Below are 18,717 nucleotides of genomic sequence, written 5' to 3'. Positions count from 1 at the left end.
TGGATTAGTGAGAGCTTGGATTGCTTGGGGTGAAATGCACTGTGAGAAAGGACCACAGGGAACAGAAAGTATTTCATACCCATTATAGATATATGAGCGGTTCCTGGAAAGCAAAGAAGAGCCAAGTTTAAGAAAGGACAGGATTGCAGTCAGTTAAAGCGAGAGGCATATCACCCCACAGGGGACACAAGCACAGCTTTAATCATCTAGTTGCAAAGTTATTCATTCAAGGGCCAGAGAGATAACCCAGTCCAGTCCAACTGCTGACATCCGAGGGTTTTTTCCGTACAAGCACCTGGTTCACAGAAGTTGAAAATGGATATACCCCCAAACTTTCTGACCCCCGAGAAGGTCAGAAGGGCAGCTTATTAAACAGATTCATACAGATTTTAAGATAAACAGCTTGCTGTTTGCTCAAGGAAAGCACCAGGCAGAACTTTATGGCAGTTCTTTACAGCTCTGATAATTGATCTGAGTAGAATCATAGTCTACGCATAATATATGCAAACACATATTTATGAAACGTCATGGGATGTTGTATTTTAATCTCCAAGAAGTAGATTTTCCTTCTAAAAAATTAAATTAATGAAGTATTTCTGAGGGCAGAGAACATCTTTGAGCAGCAGTTTCTCTCTGGTTTCAGTTCAGGCCCAAGGCTCTGTGCTGTGCTATAGGGACACACACCTGAGTGGGCCAGGAAGCACTCGGGGAGTGCTCAGAGCCCACGTGTCCCCCGACTGTACCCCGGCTTATGTCAATTCCCAGACTTTACCTTCATCTTCAGAAACATCCAGGATCTCATCTACTGTCTCAGGGAAACTCATCCGGTGCTTGTCACTGACTAACTAAAATGAGAAAAAGCAGAGAATTCAACCCAAATAGAACACAGACAGCAATTACCTGGTTATGACCAAGGAGACAGGAAGGAGGAGGGAAGGAGCTTTGTCCCAAATGAAAAAAAAATCAGAGCTAAGAGGCTGTCAGCCTGGAAGCCGAAGTGTGACAGGAATCACAGGGGAGATAAACATGACACACCGCTTCCCATGACCTAGTGACTGCCCCAAGCCCGTCTTACTGCTGCCCCTTTAGGTCAGCCCCCAATTCCTCCTACCACTAGGTGGCAGCGCAACTCCATCGGACGGAGAAGACCCTCCCACCTTTAGGCTTGGTTCTTTCTACCAGAAGAGGGCCAGCTCTGAGAGTAACCAACCCATAGGGGCACCCAGTCAGGCCGAGTGTTTGGGGTGGAGGATGCAAAGAAGCAGACATACCACGACACTGGGTTCATCTGTGACAACCTTGAGCACGTCTGTTACAGAGATGTAGCCCAAGCGCTTGGCTATTGCCAGAGGCGTGGTTCCATTCTGGGGAAAACAGCAGAGAGAGGGCGCGATCAGACAAGGGAATGGCGTCTGGGAGGACAGCTCACATTCTGACCGCTATGAGGGTTCTAGGTGGACAGATTGCACCTCGGACCCCTGCACACTTGTGAGTCCAGACATGTGCTAGACGTTAGCCAGATATGGGAGAGAGGAGGGCAGGGATACTTTAACTCTATAGCGATGAGTGCAAGAACCTTGACACACGAGCAGGGAAATTTTGCCAGGACAAGTCAAAACCTTCCATGAGGGAGCCCACTGGGGAGAAATGAGACAGGAAGGCACCAGGAAGATGAGGCCACAGGGCAATGCTGTTCACTGCTCTGAACACCGGTTCTTTGGGTATCAGTAACTGAGCAATAAGATGGTTAAAGTCACCCATATACTTCAACAAACTCCCTCAGGCCAATCAGAAACCACAAATTACCAGAAGTAGGGGAGGGATGTATTCTCTACACTCATTTTAGGAGAAAGATCGAAGCAAGAATAAACTGATATTGAGGCTTTTTTTTTTTCTTTTAAGTTCTCTAGTTCTAGAATGTGTCCCGGGCCCCCACAGATTCAGCCCGTTCCACAGTTAGGCTCTCAGCACCACATCCATGATCAAAAGTCCGCACACTCTCTGAGCTGTAAGCAGCCTTAGAGATGACCTAGCACAACTGTGCATTGTCAGGCGAGGAAGGTCACACTCAACAACGACCGCCGACGTTGCTAAGGACGGCCCTGAGGCCCTGCCACGTCATGAGCCACGCAGGGCATTTGGTGTTCACTGTACCACACTGAAAGCAGCTTCACATATTTTAGAGAGAGTTTCAACAACTGCGTTTAAGCAAAAATACAGGGGGGAGGGTAAATGGTGCTTAAAAAGATAACCTCAGTTCACCAGAAGGAGAATCTAACCACAGCACGCCCTGGCCTTGGGGGACCCAGGCAGCTACGACTTTTTGGTACAGCAGCCCATCCAGGCCCCAGACACACAGCAAGGATAGACCGAGATCCTGTGGTTAAGGCTCACACCGCCGTCCAGGAGCACAGTTTGTCTGAAATCAGGAACCGGGTGGGCACTCACCGAGCTGACTTCGTTTGGGGAAGCACCATTTTTGAGAAGCAGGGTCACGATGTCTGTGTGTCCCTGTTGGGCCGCCTGGTGCAAGGGGCTGTATCCTAGCTGTAAGGCGAGGTAGACATTTTGGCAGGATTAGTGAGCTCCGAGAGAAAGACCTGCCCACACACCACAGCGTCTATCCATCTTCCACATGCAACATGAACATGCATTTTCCCCATTTCCTCCTCCAGGGTCACAGCTCAGAATTGTGGCAGAGCCCCGAGGGAGCCCAGAGTCACTCTGGCTGCATACTAATTTGGCACTTAGGAAGGGTTAATATAGGAGGCAGGTCTCAGGCATCCTCTACCTTGGTCTTGGCATTGACGTCTGCCTGGTGCTGTAGCAGGAACTTCACCATCTTGATGTTTCCATAATGACTGGCCACATGGAGGGGGGTGTAACCCATCTGAAAAGCAAGAGATGAGAACGGGTGACCAGCAGGGCTTCGGGGCATACCAAGAGCCTCTATAAGCTGTGCATTAATAAAATCCTCACAGCAGAGCTGATGAAAAGAGAGCATGGCCCTGGCCTGTGGCTCTGTTGGTGGAGTGTCATCCCGTACACCAAAATGTTGTGTCCAGTCCCTGTTCGGGACGTATACAAGAAGGCAACCAATCAATGTCTTTGGGTGAGGGGGGAGAGAGAGAGAGAGAGAGAGAGAGAGAGAGAGAGAGAGAGAGAACGGATAGGGAAACCCTTTGGCAGGCTGACAGCTGCAATGAGGTATAAGCTGTATGGCCATGGCCAGTCAGGTACCGTTGGCCTGGGAGGGAACAGGGCTCAGTGTCAGACAAGTGAAGTCTGAGGTGCCAGTGGGGAGCCGGGGGGAGATTGGAACAGGCAGCCAGAGCACTGCTGGGGCCGGTGAAGAGTTCTAGGCGAGGAGACACCTATGAGGAGTTAAAGCCTGGGAGAGGAGCGAGATCACCTAGGATACACACAGAGAGGTCACCTAGGATACATGCACAGAGAGAAACAGGGGCCCATGTGCTGAGGCAACACAGAGGGAGACCAAAGAGGACTGTGAGGGAGGACCTGCCAGGAGGGGGGAGGAAAGCAGAAGACCCGTGTTGTAGAAGCCGAGAGAGGCTCTGCTGAGGGGGTCAGCCATCAGGCCCTTTGCTGGGAAGGGGCTCAGGTGAGTACAGCTGGTGGCATGGAGATCACTGTGACTTGGATAAGAGCAGATATATTCGCACTAGAAAGGTGGGAAATCCCATTGCAAACTCCCCCAAAAGGCTGTCCACGTCGCTGAGCTGCAGTGTAATGGATTTTATAGGAACTGGTCACTGTTTGAAATGAGTGGGCTTTGGGTACTTATTCATTTGCATTTTGGCTACAAAGAAGCTTATTTTCAAGGACTCTGTTCTGCTGAATAATTTGGTGCTCCCTCCAAAGTCCGACAAGCCAAGGCCCTCTGAGCTCTGTGGTCTAAGTGTCCCTGAAGGGCCGGGGCCAGATTTCAGACACCATGTCGACACAGACCCTACGCTGAACCCCAAGTAATGATATGGCTTAGGGACCTACCAGGTCCTAACCCACAGAATAGGGTCTCTCAGGCCAGGGCCCCAAAAGGCTAAACTGGGCCCACAAAAGAAGCCTCAGAAATCCAGAACATCTTTGGTTTTCAAGCAGATTCCTGTTGAGGCTGCAAACAACTGGGGATAAAATAGAGTTTCCAGATTTTTCTCAGGGAAGGCCTCACGTCATGTTGTTGACTGGTGTTCCTGTGGAACTTCGGGGGTGGGGTGGGGGGGTTGGAGGGGTGTCACACTGTCCCTTCTTTAACACAGCTGCTTTGCGACAAAAAGGAATAGAATGCCACTTCTTCAGCGAAGCCTCCTTCTTCTACCAAATGGAAACCCTCTCCTCCTTGGTGCTTCGAGTGGCTCTCTGGGGCCTCTCTTACTCGGGAAATCATGTTAGGCTGTCCGTTCTGGCCTCTGACAGTCACGCCCACACTAAGCCACAGATGCCTCGAGGCAGATTCACCGCCCGGACTGTGCACGGTTATCCTCAGTAACTTCAAAGAGCATCTTGCACACACAAAGGTCCACAAAAGCTGAGCTGCATTCGACTGAACGCTGGAATAAAAGGCTGAATTGTCCAGTGAATCCTGGGAAGCCTGGCATTTTGACACCCGGCTCATGTACCAGTAAGATGGTCTTGGAATCATGATTAAACGTTCCTCTCAGTTTCTCACTATAGAGGCTCAAAGGTTAGCAAACTTCAAAATTCCCAACTGGAAAGTGAGGCAATGAGGATTGGTGTCTTTAAACTCCACTGCCACCCCTAGGAAGGGGCAGAGAAGAATATGTCGCTGCGTCCTTGGCGTTTCTAAGCTCCGAGGAGGAGTCAGTTCTGAAGCGTGAGGGAGGCAGGCACTGGGCAGGGCGATGGGCGCACGCAGGGCAGGGAGGGGAGCCTTACCCGGGTGGGGGCGTCCACCATGACACCGTGTTTGATCAGCATGTCTGCCACTGAAACGTGGCCTTCTTGTGCCACCAGGTGGAGGGGGGTGAGTCCACTCTGGAAAGAAAAAGAATTGCATCATCTTGTAGCCAGTAAAGAGTCCCAGGCCGCAATGGAAGAGCTGAGGCCTGGGAGCTGAACCTGGCTCTGCGGCCACCGACCAGCAAAGCTCCTCCAGCTCTGAGCCTGCGTGTCCTTCTCTAAAACATGAGGTGGTTAAAGTCAGTCAGAGGTCAGCAACATTTTCTATTAAGGGCCAGATTGTCAATATTTTCAGCTTGTATCTCTCTTGCAACTACCCACCCCGGCCAGTTACAGTGAGAAAGCAGGGATGGCCAACACATAAACAAATGGGGCATGTGTGTTCCAATAAAACTTTATTAGCACAAACAAGTGGTGGGCCGGATTGGGCCAATAGGTCCCCGTTTGCTGACCTCTGAACCAGAGGAGTTTTATGTATACTTTCCAATTGTAACATTCCCTATTCCCAAGATTCAAGATGAACTTCAGAGCCTTTCATTTCCTTATCTAGAAGATATGGATTAGCACCGATCTATTTCAAGAGCAAAGTAAAGATCACTTGAGAAAGATGAAAACACACCGAAAAGCACGATGTGCCATTGAAATGTAGCGTGTGATTAGATCACAGCCAGTGTTGCACTGTGGAAAGGATAGAGGCTCTCTTGCTGGGACTAAAAACACCGTATTCTTGGATTTCTCATCAGAGCTTTCTCATGAGGAGAGTCATGCACCAGAGATCTCGTTTGATTTGTGCACACTCCCCCAAAATGTCAGGAAACGCACGCTTTTCTGAAGCTGTATTATGTTCATTTATCATCTAAAGAAGTAGCTCTGCGTATTGTATGAAAGGTCCCAAATAGGCCAAGTTCATAGTGACAGATGTGCCAGGGACTGGGGGGTTTGGTAGACATGGGAAGTGACAGCTAATGGGTATGAGGTTTCCTTTTGGGGTGATAAAAATGTTCTTAAATTAGATAGTGGTGATGGCTGCCCAATTCTACAACTATACCAAAAGCCACTGAAGAGTACAATTCAAAAGGGTGAATTTTACAGGATGTGAATTAGAGTTCAATGAAACTATTTTTAAAAAGAAGTGACTCTTAGTCTTTCTCGGGTCATGCATCCGTTGGAGAGGCCAAGGAAAACCATGAAGACTTTATCCAGAAAAGTGCTCACAGGCCCATCCTCCCAAAATGTTGTGTACACGTTTGAAAGTTTCAGACTCATATGCTAGTAATCCCTGGATTGAGAACTCCTGCTTTCATGCATAGATTGGCATTTAAAAGCATATCCTCCCTACTGAAAAAGAATAGCTAGTACCAAATTACTAAATGTATTCCTGGATGCAATACTGGCTTCTGTTTGGGAATGTGTATTGTGGATTTTATTATTGACCTTTTTGCTGATTCTTGAACCCATCTCTTTAAAAGGAGTCAGCACAGGCGTTGGCATCAGATAGGCTCGGGGTCAGGCAACCTTGGGAATATGCAACCTCTCTGAATCCGCTGTTTGTTTTTTTCCACTTATAAAACTGAGATAAAAGCTACAAAGGGCTGTTGTAAGGATTGCGCCCACACGCACACACACACACACACACACACACATACACACCACCTAATTCAGAACCTGGGCCCCAGGGGGTGCCCGATATTCAGACATAATGTCCACTAGCTAACACTAAACCATGACTGAGACCCCAGGGCCAGCCGGAAGGCACCCTGTTTACCTTGTTCCCCAGGTTGCCGTTGGCTTGTCTGGAGAGTAGCAGGGCCACCATCTCTGCATGACCATCCTGGGCGGCCAGGTGAAGGGGTGTCACGCCCTGCACCGACTCTGCATTCGGGGACGCCCCATACTGCAGCAGGTTGCGGGCCACCTCCATCTGGTTCTGCTTGGCAGCAATGTGCAAAGGGGTGTAGCCGTTCTGAAACACAAGAATGGTTCCAGGGATGCTGAGCAGACAACGTGAGCTCCTGCCTCACATTTAATCCTCTGGGGGGCGGGGGGTGAGACCTGGACCTTGGCGGGCTGGACATCCTCCTTCCCCCCGAGCAGGGCAGGTGTCACCCAGGAGGGCAACTTCAGGAAACAAACGAACCAAGTCTATGGTTCATTTTCTCACCCCCTATTTTCTCTATCAGACTCTGATCAACGGCTGTGCAGGGAGTGCTCTCACTAACAGATGCTGGGGTGCAAGTAGGCTGCCTATGGAACCCCGAGAAAATGAGGTAAGTGAGAAAATACAAGGCTCCCCCTCCATCCTTCCTGCTTTAAGAACAACCCCCCAACATTTCATAAAGGAAAAGCAGCAGGGCCCTTCTTTCCTTGTGCCCTGGGCTTGCCGGCTTCAGGCAGGTGGAGGAAGAGGACAGGCGCCTGGCAAGGGACTTGGAGACGTGGAGTCGGTTCTGCTCCGCTCTGACTGGCCGTGCCATGCATGCAAGCCCGTCAGCAACGTCTGGACTTCCGTTTGTATTTTTTAAGCCACGAAAGGTGGATAATAACATCTACCTTGTTCTCAAAGTTGTTGAATAGATCAAATACAATAATATTTGAAGGCACTTTCCAAAATTACGATGTAAGAGTAATTTCCCAACTGGCACGACTCAGTAGTTGAGCATCCACTTATGATCCAGGAGGTCACGCTTCGATTCCTGGTCAGGGCACAGGCCAGGGTTGCGGGCTATATATTTTTTTTTTAAAGATGTAAGAGTAATAAAGCTTGGCATGGCCCATAGGAGTGTTTAGTCCACGATGAGATAAAGGAAGGAGCTGGCCCCAAAGTCAGCTTATTCCACCGGCTTTTCTTTTTCCTTTTCTTTTCGGTGGTAGGGCTTTCTCAGTGAAGGAAGCAGTGCTTAGATGTACGTTCAGGAGTAGGCGCCTCACCCCACTGCGGGCAGGTGGCCATGACTTGGGTCGTCACCGTCCCCATTGAAACCACTTTCACTCACATCGTCCCTCTTGAGCGTCACCGCCACCATGTAGGCCTTTTGGTTATTTCCTCACTTTGTGGATAAATAAGCCAGTTCTCTGAGAGGCCAAGTGCCTTATCCGGTGTCACCTAGCAAATGGAATAGCAGCTGGCCCGGGCCTGGCCTTCTGGCTCCAGATCCCAGCTTCTTCCAGCGGGCGCTGCGCTTCTAACGCTTCAGTGTGTCTGAGAGCACTCGGGGGTCTTGTTAAAATGCGGATCCTGACCCAGAAGCTCTAGGGAGACCCAAGATTCTGCCTTCCTAACAAGCTCCTCGGTGATGCTGATGCCGATGGTCCGAGAGCCACACTTTGAGGATCATGGTCCCAAAGTACTCAGGGCCCGTGGGGATGCCAGGCCTGAGGGCCTCGGAGCAGGACCATGACTGCGTAAGCACATGTCCACCCAGCCCCAGAGCAGATGGCATAAGGCATATGGGCCCCCCACCCTGGCCAGCATGCTTCACGCTGTCCCAGAGAACGGAGCCTCTCCTGCCAGCCACGGTCTTACTGGAAAAACCAACATTTCTGATTCTGCCAGGATCACTGATGAGAAAATAGGAAAAATGGGGTCGTGGCGGGGGTGCTGACCAATACAGTTGTATAGCACTGGGGGTCAGGGGCAGAGCCATCTGCCAAGTGGGTTTTTGTGGAGAAATGAAAAGTTGTAACTTACCCCCCAAAACGAAATTGAATTAAACAAATCATTCCCTTTAAATAATTATGTAAGATAATTCATTGGAGTGTTTCTCCTTTTTAATTTGATTACGTTACGAGAAAACATTAAATTCTTCTTTGTAGGTTGTTTTCCCATAACAAGATGGCATTTTGATGATAATAAAGGTAATTACACAAAATGAATTTTGTATTATATCAAAAGAGAGCGACGAAAAGAGCTGCGGTTCAGTGCGTGAAGCCTGAGTTCTGGAGCCATCCCCAAACGGAGCTCACTGTCTCTCAGATGAGGGGGGGGGGGGGGGGGGGGTGTCTGCTCAGCACAGCTGTCAGGCGGGGCTAGGAGGAGGCAGCTGAACACCCAGCCGGGTGCCCGGCCCACAGCAGGCAGTCACTACATAAAAGCAACGATTACTAGGACTTCTGTTCATGTACAGAGGACAGTGACTGGAGCAATTTGAAGTATATATACATGAAAGTCTGTTAGGAGTCCCAGGCTCTTGGGCAGCTGTGATGTCACACTGGCAAGGACAGTACCCTGTCCCGCCAAAAGGGCAAGCGGGCCCTGGAGGTGGCTCTGGCTGCCAGGTGACCAAGGTTACAGCTGAGCTACAACTGTCCGTCTCAAAACAGGGACTGCCCCTCTGAGCTTTCCCGAAACCAGGACTGAAGGGAGTGAATGACCTGTAGGTGACAAGGACAAGGAGCAAGGAGGCAGGAGAGTCAGGGAGAGGTTAGGGAGGGCAAGGTGCCAGTCAAAGGCTCTGCTTTCCCCAGGAAATGAGCTCATCCGAAGGCACGCCCACTGGAGAGAGAGAGCTGCCGAAATGTTAGAACAACATTAGCATCAAAATTAGAAAGGGGAGGGTTTGGTTTGGGTGCAGAGAGATTTGCATGAGAAATTCTACAAAATTGCCAGACGACTTGGTAAACTATTTTTTGCCATGGAAACAAAACCCATCTGTACAGCGTTCGTGCCTGGATAAATCTCTCTTTAAATACCATGAACCTGGCCCTGGTTTCTTTGCTAGAAGGAGGGGGTGGAAGGAGGAGGGGAGCCCAGCTTTTTATTTTTAGATGCAGGAGTAAGTCACATCAGAGCAGGGCCGCATGCTCTGTCTACACAGTGACGTGGGCTTTGCTACAACAGCGGCGGGGACGGGAGCCCAAGGAGACAGGGGCACTTGGGAGACACTGTCTGCAGGACAGGGAGGCTGGAAAACTCAGAGGAGCATCCATTCTGAAGAGGGAAGACAAACAGAACTGATTGATTGTCCCTGACTGCCCTGCATCCCCAGGTGTCAGCTGGACCCGCACACCAGCGCACCTGACAGCTCCCTCCTCAGAGGCAGCCTGCACACTCCTGCTGCTTGGCTGAGCACTGAGGTTTGCTCCCCCGGAAATTATCCTTCCGAGTCGTGGCCGCCCTATCGGATGGTGGGTGGTGAGCTCCAGAACGCAGGGACTGCCTGTGTTCTGACCCAAGCCCTGCTCCCGCTCCTGGTCCCTCCTCCTAGTGCGGCCACCAGCCCCACAGCGACCCTCTCGTCCCGCAGGGGGCAGCCTGTCCCCAAAAGTGATCCTCTGTCCAGCTTCCTCCCAACACCTTGCATCACCCCACCCCCACCCGCCAGTCTGGTCTTACATAAGCCAGGCTGTCAGCTCCCTTTCCTCCGTTCCCTTAAGTGGCCATGAGGCTGCTGCCCTGAGCAGGCGCTTCAGAGGCTGCAGGAGGCCGGCACACCAGAAACATGTCTACATGTGACATACGTGGCTGTGCCTCGTTCAAAACCACCACGACCTAAAAGTCTGAACGCACAAGAGGAATAGATTTGGGGGGAGAAGGGGGTGTGAATATTCACATTCAAAATAGGTCCCTTTCTTCAAGGTTCCGGCAAGTTCACTCACAGCCCCGCATATTTCTCAATGTGCGGTCACTGCGCCAGAACGAGACTGACGGAGACGGGCCACACGTGGAGACGCCTGTGCGTGCTGACCTTGGGTGGCCCACGTGCAAAACTCAGCTGACACTGGCGCTTCGGGGACAGGTTATTGTGTAAAAAGAATCCACCTCTGTGAGGTAACCTGATGCTACGAAGTGTTACCCACTTCCCACCCACTCCTGGTCCCTAAACAGTGGCAAATATGCTCCAGGGAGAGCTGAGCTGAGACAGTGAGGCGAGATTTCTGAGGCAAAAATAAAAGCAAACACCGGAGCCCTTTGGCTGCTTCTGGAACAGCCCTCCCGGGAGGAAGCAGGCAGCTGCTCTCCGGCTCCTGCTGGCGGTCGGGGAGGCTTACCAAAGCAGGACTGTGTGGGGAGCCGCCCCGCGGCAGCAGCAGCTTGACGATGTCCAGGTGGTTGTGATGGACGGCCATGTGCAGGGGAGTCAGGCCGTACTGCGGGGGGAAGGGGGACACGACAGAGAGAACAGCCTTCACTCAGTGGACTTCTCAGAGATCCCTTTAGCTATAGCAGCACCATTCTGGGGTCCATGTCACTTCTTTTTTTTTAAATTTTATTACTTAAAGTATTACAAAGGGTATTACATATGTGTCCTGTTTCCCCCCCTCCCCCGCCCTTGACAATCCCCTGGCCTCCCCTACCCCCCAGTGCATGTCACTTCTTTTACGCAGGTAAAATCTGGTTAAAATCATTCCAGAATGCCCTGGCTGGGTTGCTCAGTGGTTAGAGCATTTGCCCATGGACCAAAGGATTGTAGGTTTGATTGCCGGTCAAGGGCACATACCTGGGTCAGGGCGTGTGTGGGAGGCAACCAATCAATGTGTCTCTCTCTTTCTCTTTCCTTCCCTCCCTCCCACCTCCTCTCTCTCTAAAAAAAAAAAAAAATCAATGGGGAAAATAAAATACTCCTGTGAGGATTAACAACAACAACAACAAAACCATTCCAGAACCAATCTTGATCAGAAGTCACTAAGGGCACAAGCAGCCAGACCCAGGGCCACCTCCTCACTCCTGCTGGGCCCGATGGGGCAGCGCCATCAGCACCCTGGCTCAGCGAAGGCCACCGGGTCTTTCCAGAAGGTCAAGGCCTTTGACGGAAAGACCAGTCTTCCTGAAGGTCATTCTCTCTGATAGCTGCCCATGGAGAAGATGGATAAAACAGGCGCAGGCAAGTCACGCCCTTCACAAGGAGTGAGTTTACCTTTTGCTCAGGCTTCTAACCCGAGAGGGGGAGGCGAGGGCACACTCACCTTCCCGGCGGCGTTAGGGTGTGCGTCCCGCTCCAGCAGCACCTCTGCCACCCGAGCCTTCCCGTACTTGGCCGCCACATGGAGAGGGGTAAATCCTTTCTGAGGAGAAACACAGGCTGTCAGAGCCACGGGAGCCACAGGCGTCCTCCCTGGAGCAAGGGCCGGGCCAGAGGAGGTGTCCCTCCTTAACAAGCGTGGAGACACCCGTCAAATAACGGACCGGAATTCCTGATCCCTCCGAGAGGCCGCAGGAATCAGTAGGTTTCCTCCCCCACCCCCAGCCCCCCTTGTCCTGGTGAGCAGAAAACCATCTTTCATTGTGATTCGGCCATTAGCTCGTTGAAGGCAGGGGTTGAGTCTTACTCCTTCTAATATCCCAGAACCTGCTGGTGTGTCTAGAGCAGGCGCTGAGCCAATAGCGATTCCGAGATAAATGGATGAAGGCTGAATGGGAAACTACAGTCCACTGCCTTTCTGGGAGAGAACCAGGACATATCAGGCTTCCAAATGGTGGCCAGTCCTGTGGGGTGCTGCCCCCCTCCCCCCCTACCGCCCCGCTTTCAGCACAATTAAGGCAACCAGAGGATCAGGTGGGAATGCCCTCCCTTGCCCCCAGGCCCAGCAGTGAGTGGGGTGGTCGCTGCTGGCGAACAGGAGGAGGAGGCTGTACCTTGGTCATGCATGCCTGGGATGCTTCCTTTTCCAGCAGGGCCAGAGCCGTGTCCACGTGGCCCTCTCGAGCTGCAATGTGCAGGGGGGTGTGCCCGGCAGTGGTGGTCAGGTTGGGGTTGGCACTGTTTTCTAGCAGGAGCTTCACCATGTTTGTATGGCCGATGCGAGCTGCACAGTGAAGTGGGGTCTGGTCATCCTGGAACCCGGAGTGGAAAAGAAGAAGAGGGGCTACTAAGGTTAACTAATCCAAAGCTTCACCTTACAAAGAATGCCCAGAGAGTTACGTGACTTTCTCAAGGTCACACAGCTAGTTACATAAAGAGGTGGCATTCAAATCACACCTCTGAGTTACAGAAACCAATATGCTATCTCTTATTCAATCCTTTCAACAACCACTTAAGTGAGTAGTTATTTCTACCTACTTTGCCCCAAAGCTCAGCCTTCCCATCTGTGAAGTGGGAATAATAATATCAACCTCCTAGGACAGTGATGGCGAACCTATGACATGCGTGTCAGAGGTGACATGTGAACTCATTTTTTTTGGTTGATTTTTCTTTGTTAAATGGCATTTAAATATATAAAATAAATATCAAAAATAAAGTCTTTGTTTTACTACGGTTGCAAATATCAAAAAATTTCTATATGTTTCACAGCACCAGAGTTAAGTTAGGGTTTTTCAAAATGCTAACACGCCGAGCTCAAAAGGTTCGCCATCACTGTGCTAGGACTATGGCTAGGATCAAGCAGAGAGTGTGGATAACATGTTTCACACAGTGTTTGGTAGGTGATACGCTCTCAACAAGTTGTAGTGGTGATTACCGCGTTCAGCCCAATCTGAGTGGACACTACATCTACCTCTTTGATGCTGCTTTGGGTTTCTCTATGCCAAGGGTCATTAGAGTCTACACTGCTGAAGAGGAAAGATGACTTCTTCACCCCATCCCAACTTTTCCTGTTCATGCCTGATGCTGAAGGGGTTCAGTGGGTGAGGTCTCTGTGTTGTTGGGCCCAGTAGTGTGGGAGGGGGAGGCCTCCCTCACGTGGCCCAACCAGAAACCAGAGTCTTAACTCTAAGCAGAGCCCCTGCCACCTGTGGGGTAGGAAAGTCTGGTCTTGGCCAAAGCCAATCAACTTGCTGACTCAGCAGCTAGTCTTATTCTTCTCCCATCGGCCCCTCGAAATGCCTTTTCCAACAAGGGGGAGGCATCCGTGTTTAGATCAAGTCATTCCTGACCGATTTTCACTGGCAACACTTTCTTTAAAAAGTCACTTCTCTTTGTACACCACGACTGTAACCACCATGAAACCCTCTCAGCCCAATAAGCGCTGCAGGCCAGCCACACTCCTGGACTTGCATCATCCTGAAGACACGTAGCTCTGAGCAAGCCCGTCTCTGGCCTTGTCAGAACCCCTGCCAGGCAGGACCGAGTGTTCAGTGCGGTGGCCACGGGAACGACAGGGAATCATTGTGCCACCAGCACTGCGGCCAGGCCATGGGTTTCTCCGCATGGAGCTGGAATAGCTTGCGTCCCAGGGTCCTTCCCGCCTCCAGGACACACCTTGGCCTTGGCATTGACTTTGGCTTTGTTCTGGAGCAGATATTTGGCAACTTCCATGTGCCCTGCCCTGGCTGCCATGTGTAGCGGGGTCTCCACTTTCTGTAAAATAACGAAATTATAGACCTGTTAATACATGCTGGGTTTCCCCAAGGGCACACGCAGGGCTCTGAAGCGTGAGCCTGGAGAAGGTTGGCAGGTTTCCATCCAAGAGGTGGAGTTGCCCCAGCAAGCAGCTCCTTCAGCCGTCAGGCTGCTGATGCCCAGTGTGTGTGTGTGTGTGTGTGTGTGTGTGTGTGTGTGTATTCTAAGTATACACACAGGTAAACCTCAGAGCTCATGAATGTTTAAAACTGCAAATGTATTCCCAGATAACACAGATGTTCCTAAATTATTGTCCAACATACATCCCCCAAAACTTGCAGATGTTGTGACAAGTTTAACTGGGAAAGTGTCAGTATATATGGACGTTCTCCCCAAGTCCGAAGCTTCTGCTCTTCTGAGAATTCTACTCTGTCCCCAGAGAGGACATCTAGGGATCACTGGCTAAAGCGGCCCTCTGAGGCTTTTTGGGCCAGTGTGTAAGCGGCCCTCTGAGGCTCCTTGGGCCAGTGTGTAAGCAGCCCTCTGAGGCTCCTTGGGCCAGTGTGTAAGCGGCCCTCTGAGTGCTCCTTGGGCCAGTGTGTAAGCGGTCCTCTGAGGCGCCTTGGGCCAGTGTGTAAGCGGCCCTCTGAGTGCTCCTTGGGCCAGTGTGTAAGCGGTCCTCTGAGGCGCCTTGGGCCAGTGTGTAAGCGGCCCTCTGAGTGCTCCTTGGGCCAGTGTGTAAGCGGTCCTCTGAGGCGCCTTGGGCCAGTGTGTAAGCGGCCCTCTGAGTGCTCCTTGGGCCAGTGTGTAAGCGGTCCTCTGAGGCGCCTTGGGCCAGTGTGTAAGCGGCCCTCTGAGTGCTCCTTGGGCCAGTGTGTAAGCGGTCCTCTGAGGCGCCTTGGGCCAGTGTGTAAGCGGCCCTCTGAGTGCTCCTTGGGCCAGTGTGTAAGCGGTCCTCTGAGGCTCCTTCGGCCAGTGTGTAAGCGGCCCTTGAGTGTTCCTTGGGCCAGTGTGTAAGGTGCCTTCTGAGTGTTCCTTGGGCCAGTGTGAAAGGGGCCCTCTGAGTGTTCCTTGGGCCAGTGTGTAAGCGGTCCTCTGAGGCTCCTTCGGCCAGTGTGTAAGCGGCCCTCTGAGGGTTCCTTGGGCCAGTGTGTAAGCGGTCCTCTGAGGCTCCTTCGGCCAGTGTGTAAGCGGCCCTCTGAGGGTTCCTTGGGCCAGTGTGTAAGCGGTCCTCTGAGGCTCCTTCGGCCAGTGTGTAAGCGGCCCTCTGAGGGTTCCTTGGGCCAGTGTGTAAGCGGTCCTCTGAGGCTCCTTCGGCCAGTGTGTAAGCGGCCCTCTGAGGGTTCCTTGGGCCAGTGTGTAAGCGGTCCTCTGAGGCTCCTTCGGCCAGTGTGTAAGCGGCCCTCTGAGGGTTCCTTGGGCCAGTGTGTAAGCGGTCCTCTGAGGCTCCTTCGGCCAGTGTGTAAGCGGCCCTCTGAGGGTTCCTTGGGCCAGTGTGTAAGCGGTCCTCTGAGGCTCCTTCGGCCAGTGTGTAAGCGGCCCTCTGAGGGTTCCTTGGGCCAGTGTGTAAGCGGTCCTCTGAGGCTCCTTCGGCCAGTGTGTAAGCGGCCCTCTGAGGGTTCCTTGGGCCAGTGTGTAAGCGGTCCTCTGAGGCTCCTTCGGCCAGTGTGTAAGCGGCCCTCTGAGGGTTCCTTGGGCCAGTGTGTAAGCGGTCCTCTGAGGCTCCTTCGGCCAGTGTGTAAGCGGCCCTCTGAGGGTTCCTTGGGCCAGTGTGTAAGCGGTCCTCTGAGGCTCCTTCGGCCAGTGTGTAAGCGGCCCTCTGAGGGTTCCTTGGGCCAGTGTGTAAGCGGTCCTCTGAGGCTCCTTCGGCCAGTGTGTAAGCGGCCCTCTGAGGGTTCCTTGGGCCAGTGTGTAAGCGGTCCTCTGAGGCTCCTTCGGCCAGTGTGTAAGCGGCCCTCTGAGGGTTCCTTGGGCCAGTGTGTAAGCGGTCCTCTGAGGCTCCTTCGGCCAGTGTGTAAGCGGCCCTCTGAGGGTTCCTTGGGCCAGTGTGTAAGCGGTCCTCTGAGGCTCCTTCGGCCAGTGTGTAAGCGGCCCTCTGAGTGCTCCTTGGGCCAGTGTGTAAGCGGCCCTCTGAGGCTCCTTGGGCCAGTGTGTAAGCGGCCCTCTGAGTGTTCCTTGGGTCAGTGTGTAAGTGGCCCTCTGAGGCTCCTTGGTCCAGTGTGTAAGCAGCCCTCTGAGTGCTCCTTGGGCCAGTGTGTAAGCGGCCCTCTGAGGCTCCTTGGCCAGTGTGTAAGCGGCCCTGAGCTCTTGGAGTCCAGAAGAGAGCCCTGCTGTCCCACAGGCTTACCACGTTGGAGACATTGGGCGATGCCCCCCGCTGCAGGAGGTTCTTCACAATGGGCAGGTGCCCCATGAAGGAAGCCACGTGGAGGGGGGTCAGGCCGGACTGGAACGGAAAGGAGGAGTGAGAAGGGAGAGGTCTTCCCCACTCCTCCGAAGAAGAGACAGCCAGATGTCGCTGAGGCTTTCCTGCCTCCAGCTGCTCTAGACCAGTTTTCCAAGAAAAGGGGGTTACATGAGATGGGTTCATTTCCAGGAAAGTGGCTGGAGGGAAAACATCATTTACTACAGGATGATTCTGCCCACTTTTACAACAAAGAATTGCCTCTGATCTTGGAAAGCTCCCTGAGACTTGACACAGGTTCCCTTGTCTCAGTCACCCCCGATATGTTCTTTGGAGCAGTCTAGACTTGCATGCACACGCACACTCCTGTGGCCACACATGGCTACACAGGACAACTCTTCAGGAGGCCATGGGAGGAAACTGTGGGGGGAAGCCACCCGCTCACCTGCAGAGTTTCTCCTACCTCGGTGACAGCGTCAATGGAGGCTCCCATCTTCAGTAGCAGCTCCATGACCCGGATATGGTTCTTCTTGCAGGCGATGTGTAAGGGGGTGAAGCCATTCTGCAGCCCCGCACAAAGGGAGACAGACAAGCGGGCGCTTACATGCCAGCCCAAGGGGCACCCGGACCACCTTGCTGAGTGGGAAGCAGCCTCTGCCCCAGCCTGTCAGCAATTCCCCACAGACCAGAACGTCAATTACTGCAAATCACTGCAGAGGCATGTGGCTCTCACTTCAGGCACCAGGCACGTTCCTGAGCATGTTGTCTATAAACCTTTTCTAAAAATTTAATCATATTCTTGGATGCACTGAAAGAGCCTGCTGTTTAAAGTCTCTTCGAGGGGAAATTTACACGGAAGAGTGTGTTTGCGAAGCCAATCGCATTTCCTCTTCTCAGAGGCTGATGCTCATGTTTAGTAAAACGGATTTCTGTGCATCAGCTCTGCCCTAAAGTAATACGCTAACGCGGAAACTCCACCGGGGCAATGATAGTTGCTTGCTTGTTTTTGTCTATTCGCTGGTGTTTTTTGGTGCTTTGTACCCCTAGGGCAGTGGTTCTCTTAAATATGTCTGTGTGTGAGGGTGTTCCCCCATCCCCACCCTGGGGACATGTGGCAATGTCTGGAGAGATTTTGATGGTCACCACTGAGGAGAAATGCTATTAGCACCTAGCAGGTAGAGGCCAGGGATGCTGCTACACATCTTTTAGTGCACACGGCAGCCCCCCTGCCACAAAAAGTATCAGGCTCAAAATGTCAACAGTGCTGAGGCTGAGAAACTCTGACCACCTGGAACAGTGCCCTGCATGTGGTACAAGCCTGATGAGAGTTTTCTGAATGAATGACTGAACCATCCTTGCAGTCTCTGGAGGCTACTCTGCCTTCCAAATTCTCTCTCTAGAGAGGGGGTCCGGGGCAGGCTCTGGGCAGAGCTCCAGCCACCCAGGTCCCTGAACCACCCAGGAGGGGATTAGCTTTAGGCCTGAACTCACCTCTGAGAGCCGCATGAACACTCTGCAGAGGAAGGATGTGTACTTATCCAGGCCATTTCATTCACCCTCAGAACATATAAAGCCAGGCAGTCTCTAAGAAATCACCATCCCTCAGCTCTGGGCCCAGCTCAGATGGAGTGGCACCCTCAGCCCCAGGTGCAAACCATGAACTCTGCTTCCTGAGTCAGGGATCCTGGGCCCAAACACCTCCCCTGATCTCAGCCTGTTACTGGGGCTGCTGTCAGCAGGGGTCACTGTCCTGCCTGTGCACCGCCATGCCCCGTGAGCATGCACTGACACCTTCCAGGTCAGTGGCCCTCCCTGGAGACTCAGCCAAGCAGCTCTGGTCCTGCCTCCCTTGGTCTTTGTCCCTCTGGCACCTTCTCCAACAGCCTCCCACTCACCAGGGCTCTGGAGTTTGGTTTGGCCCCTTTATCCAAAAGGACCTTGGCCACTCTGTGATGGCCACAGTGGGCTGCCACATGGAGGGGGGTCAGGTGATCCAGGGTGATGTCATCTATTTCTGCGTTGTATTGCAATAGAAGTCGAACACAGTCAAGGTGGTCTCCCTGAGCCGCCATGTGAATTGGGGACAAGCCGTTCTGGGTGGAGAGGGAAGAAAACAAGTAATCACAAAGGCTTCTGGAGACAGAACACGGCAACTCAGGG

The 18,717-nt window shown here is 52.3% G+C and overlaps 1 protein-coding gene across 13 annotated transcripts in view; it reads right to left on the bottom strand.

Annotated features, from left to right (window-relative positions):
- Window positions 1-18,717, bottom strand: part of ANK1 (ankyrin 1) — a 203,346-nt gene that overhangs the window by 45,900 nt on the left and 138,729 nt on the right. For 7 of the 13 annotated variants that reach the window (XM_015565192.1, XM_015565194.1, XM_006765542.2 and 4 more), the window contains exons 10-23: window positions 18,453-18,650; window positions 17,021-17,119; window positions 16,501-16,599; window positions 14,073-14,171; window positions 12,512-12,709; window positions 11,842-11,940; window positions 10,927-11,025; window positions 6,704-6,901; window positions 4,915-5,013; window positions 2,792-2,890; window positions 2,449-2,547; window positions 1,272-1,364; window positions 773-845; window positions 80-103 (exon numbers count right to left, since the gene is read on the bottom strand). In XM_015565192.1, the coding sequence (XP_015420678.1) occupies window positions 80-103; window positions 773-845; window positions 1,272-1,364; window positions 2,449-2,547; window positions 2,792-2,890; window positions 4,915-5,013; window positions 6,704-6,901; window positions 10,927-11,025; window positions 11,842-11,940; window positions 12,512-12,709; window positions 14,073-14,171; window positions 16,501-16,599; window positions 17,021-17,119; window positions 18,453-18,650 (1,576 nt within the window). The remainder of the gene's footprint in view (window positions 1-79; window positions 104-772; window positions 846-1,271; window positions 1,365-2,448; window positions 2,548-2,791; window positions 2,891-4,914; window positions 5,014-6,703; window positions 6,902-10,926; window positions 11,026-11,841; window positions 11,941-12,511; window positions 12,710-14,072; window positions 14,172-16,500; window positions 16,600-17,020; window positions 17,120-18,452; window positions 18,651-18,717) is intronic. The other 6 variants (XM_015565193.1, XM_015565197.1, XM_006765543.2 and 3 more) reach the window with 1 other exon arrangement.

This window comes from Myotis davidii, unplaced genomic scaffold, assembly GCF_000327345.1.
Source record: "Myotis davidii unplaced genomic scaffold, ASM32734v1 scaffold93, whole genome shotgun sequence".
NCBI classification, from domain to species: Eukaryota; Metazoa; Chordata; class Mammalia; order Chiroptera; family Vespertilionidae; genus Myotis; species Myotis davidii.
Note: the sequence above shows the minus strand (reverse complement) of the source record. Positions and strands in the feature narration are given on the sequence as shown.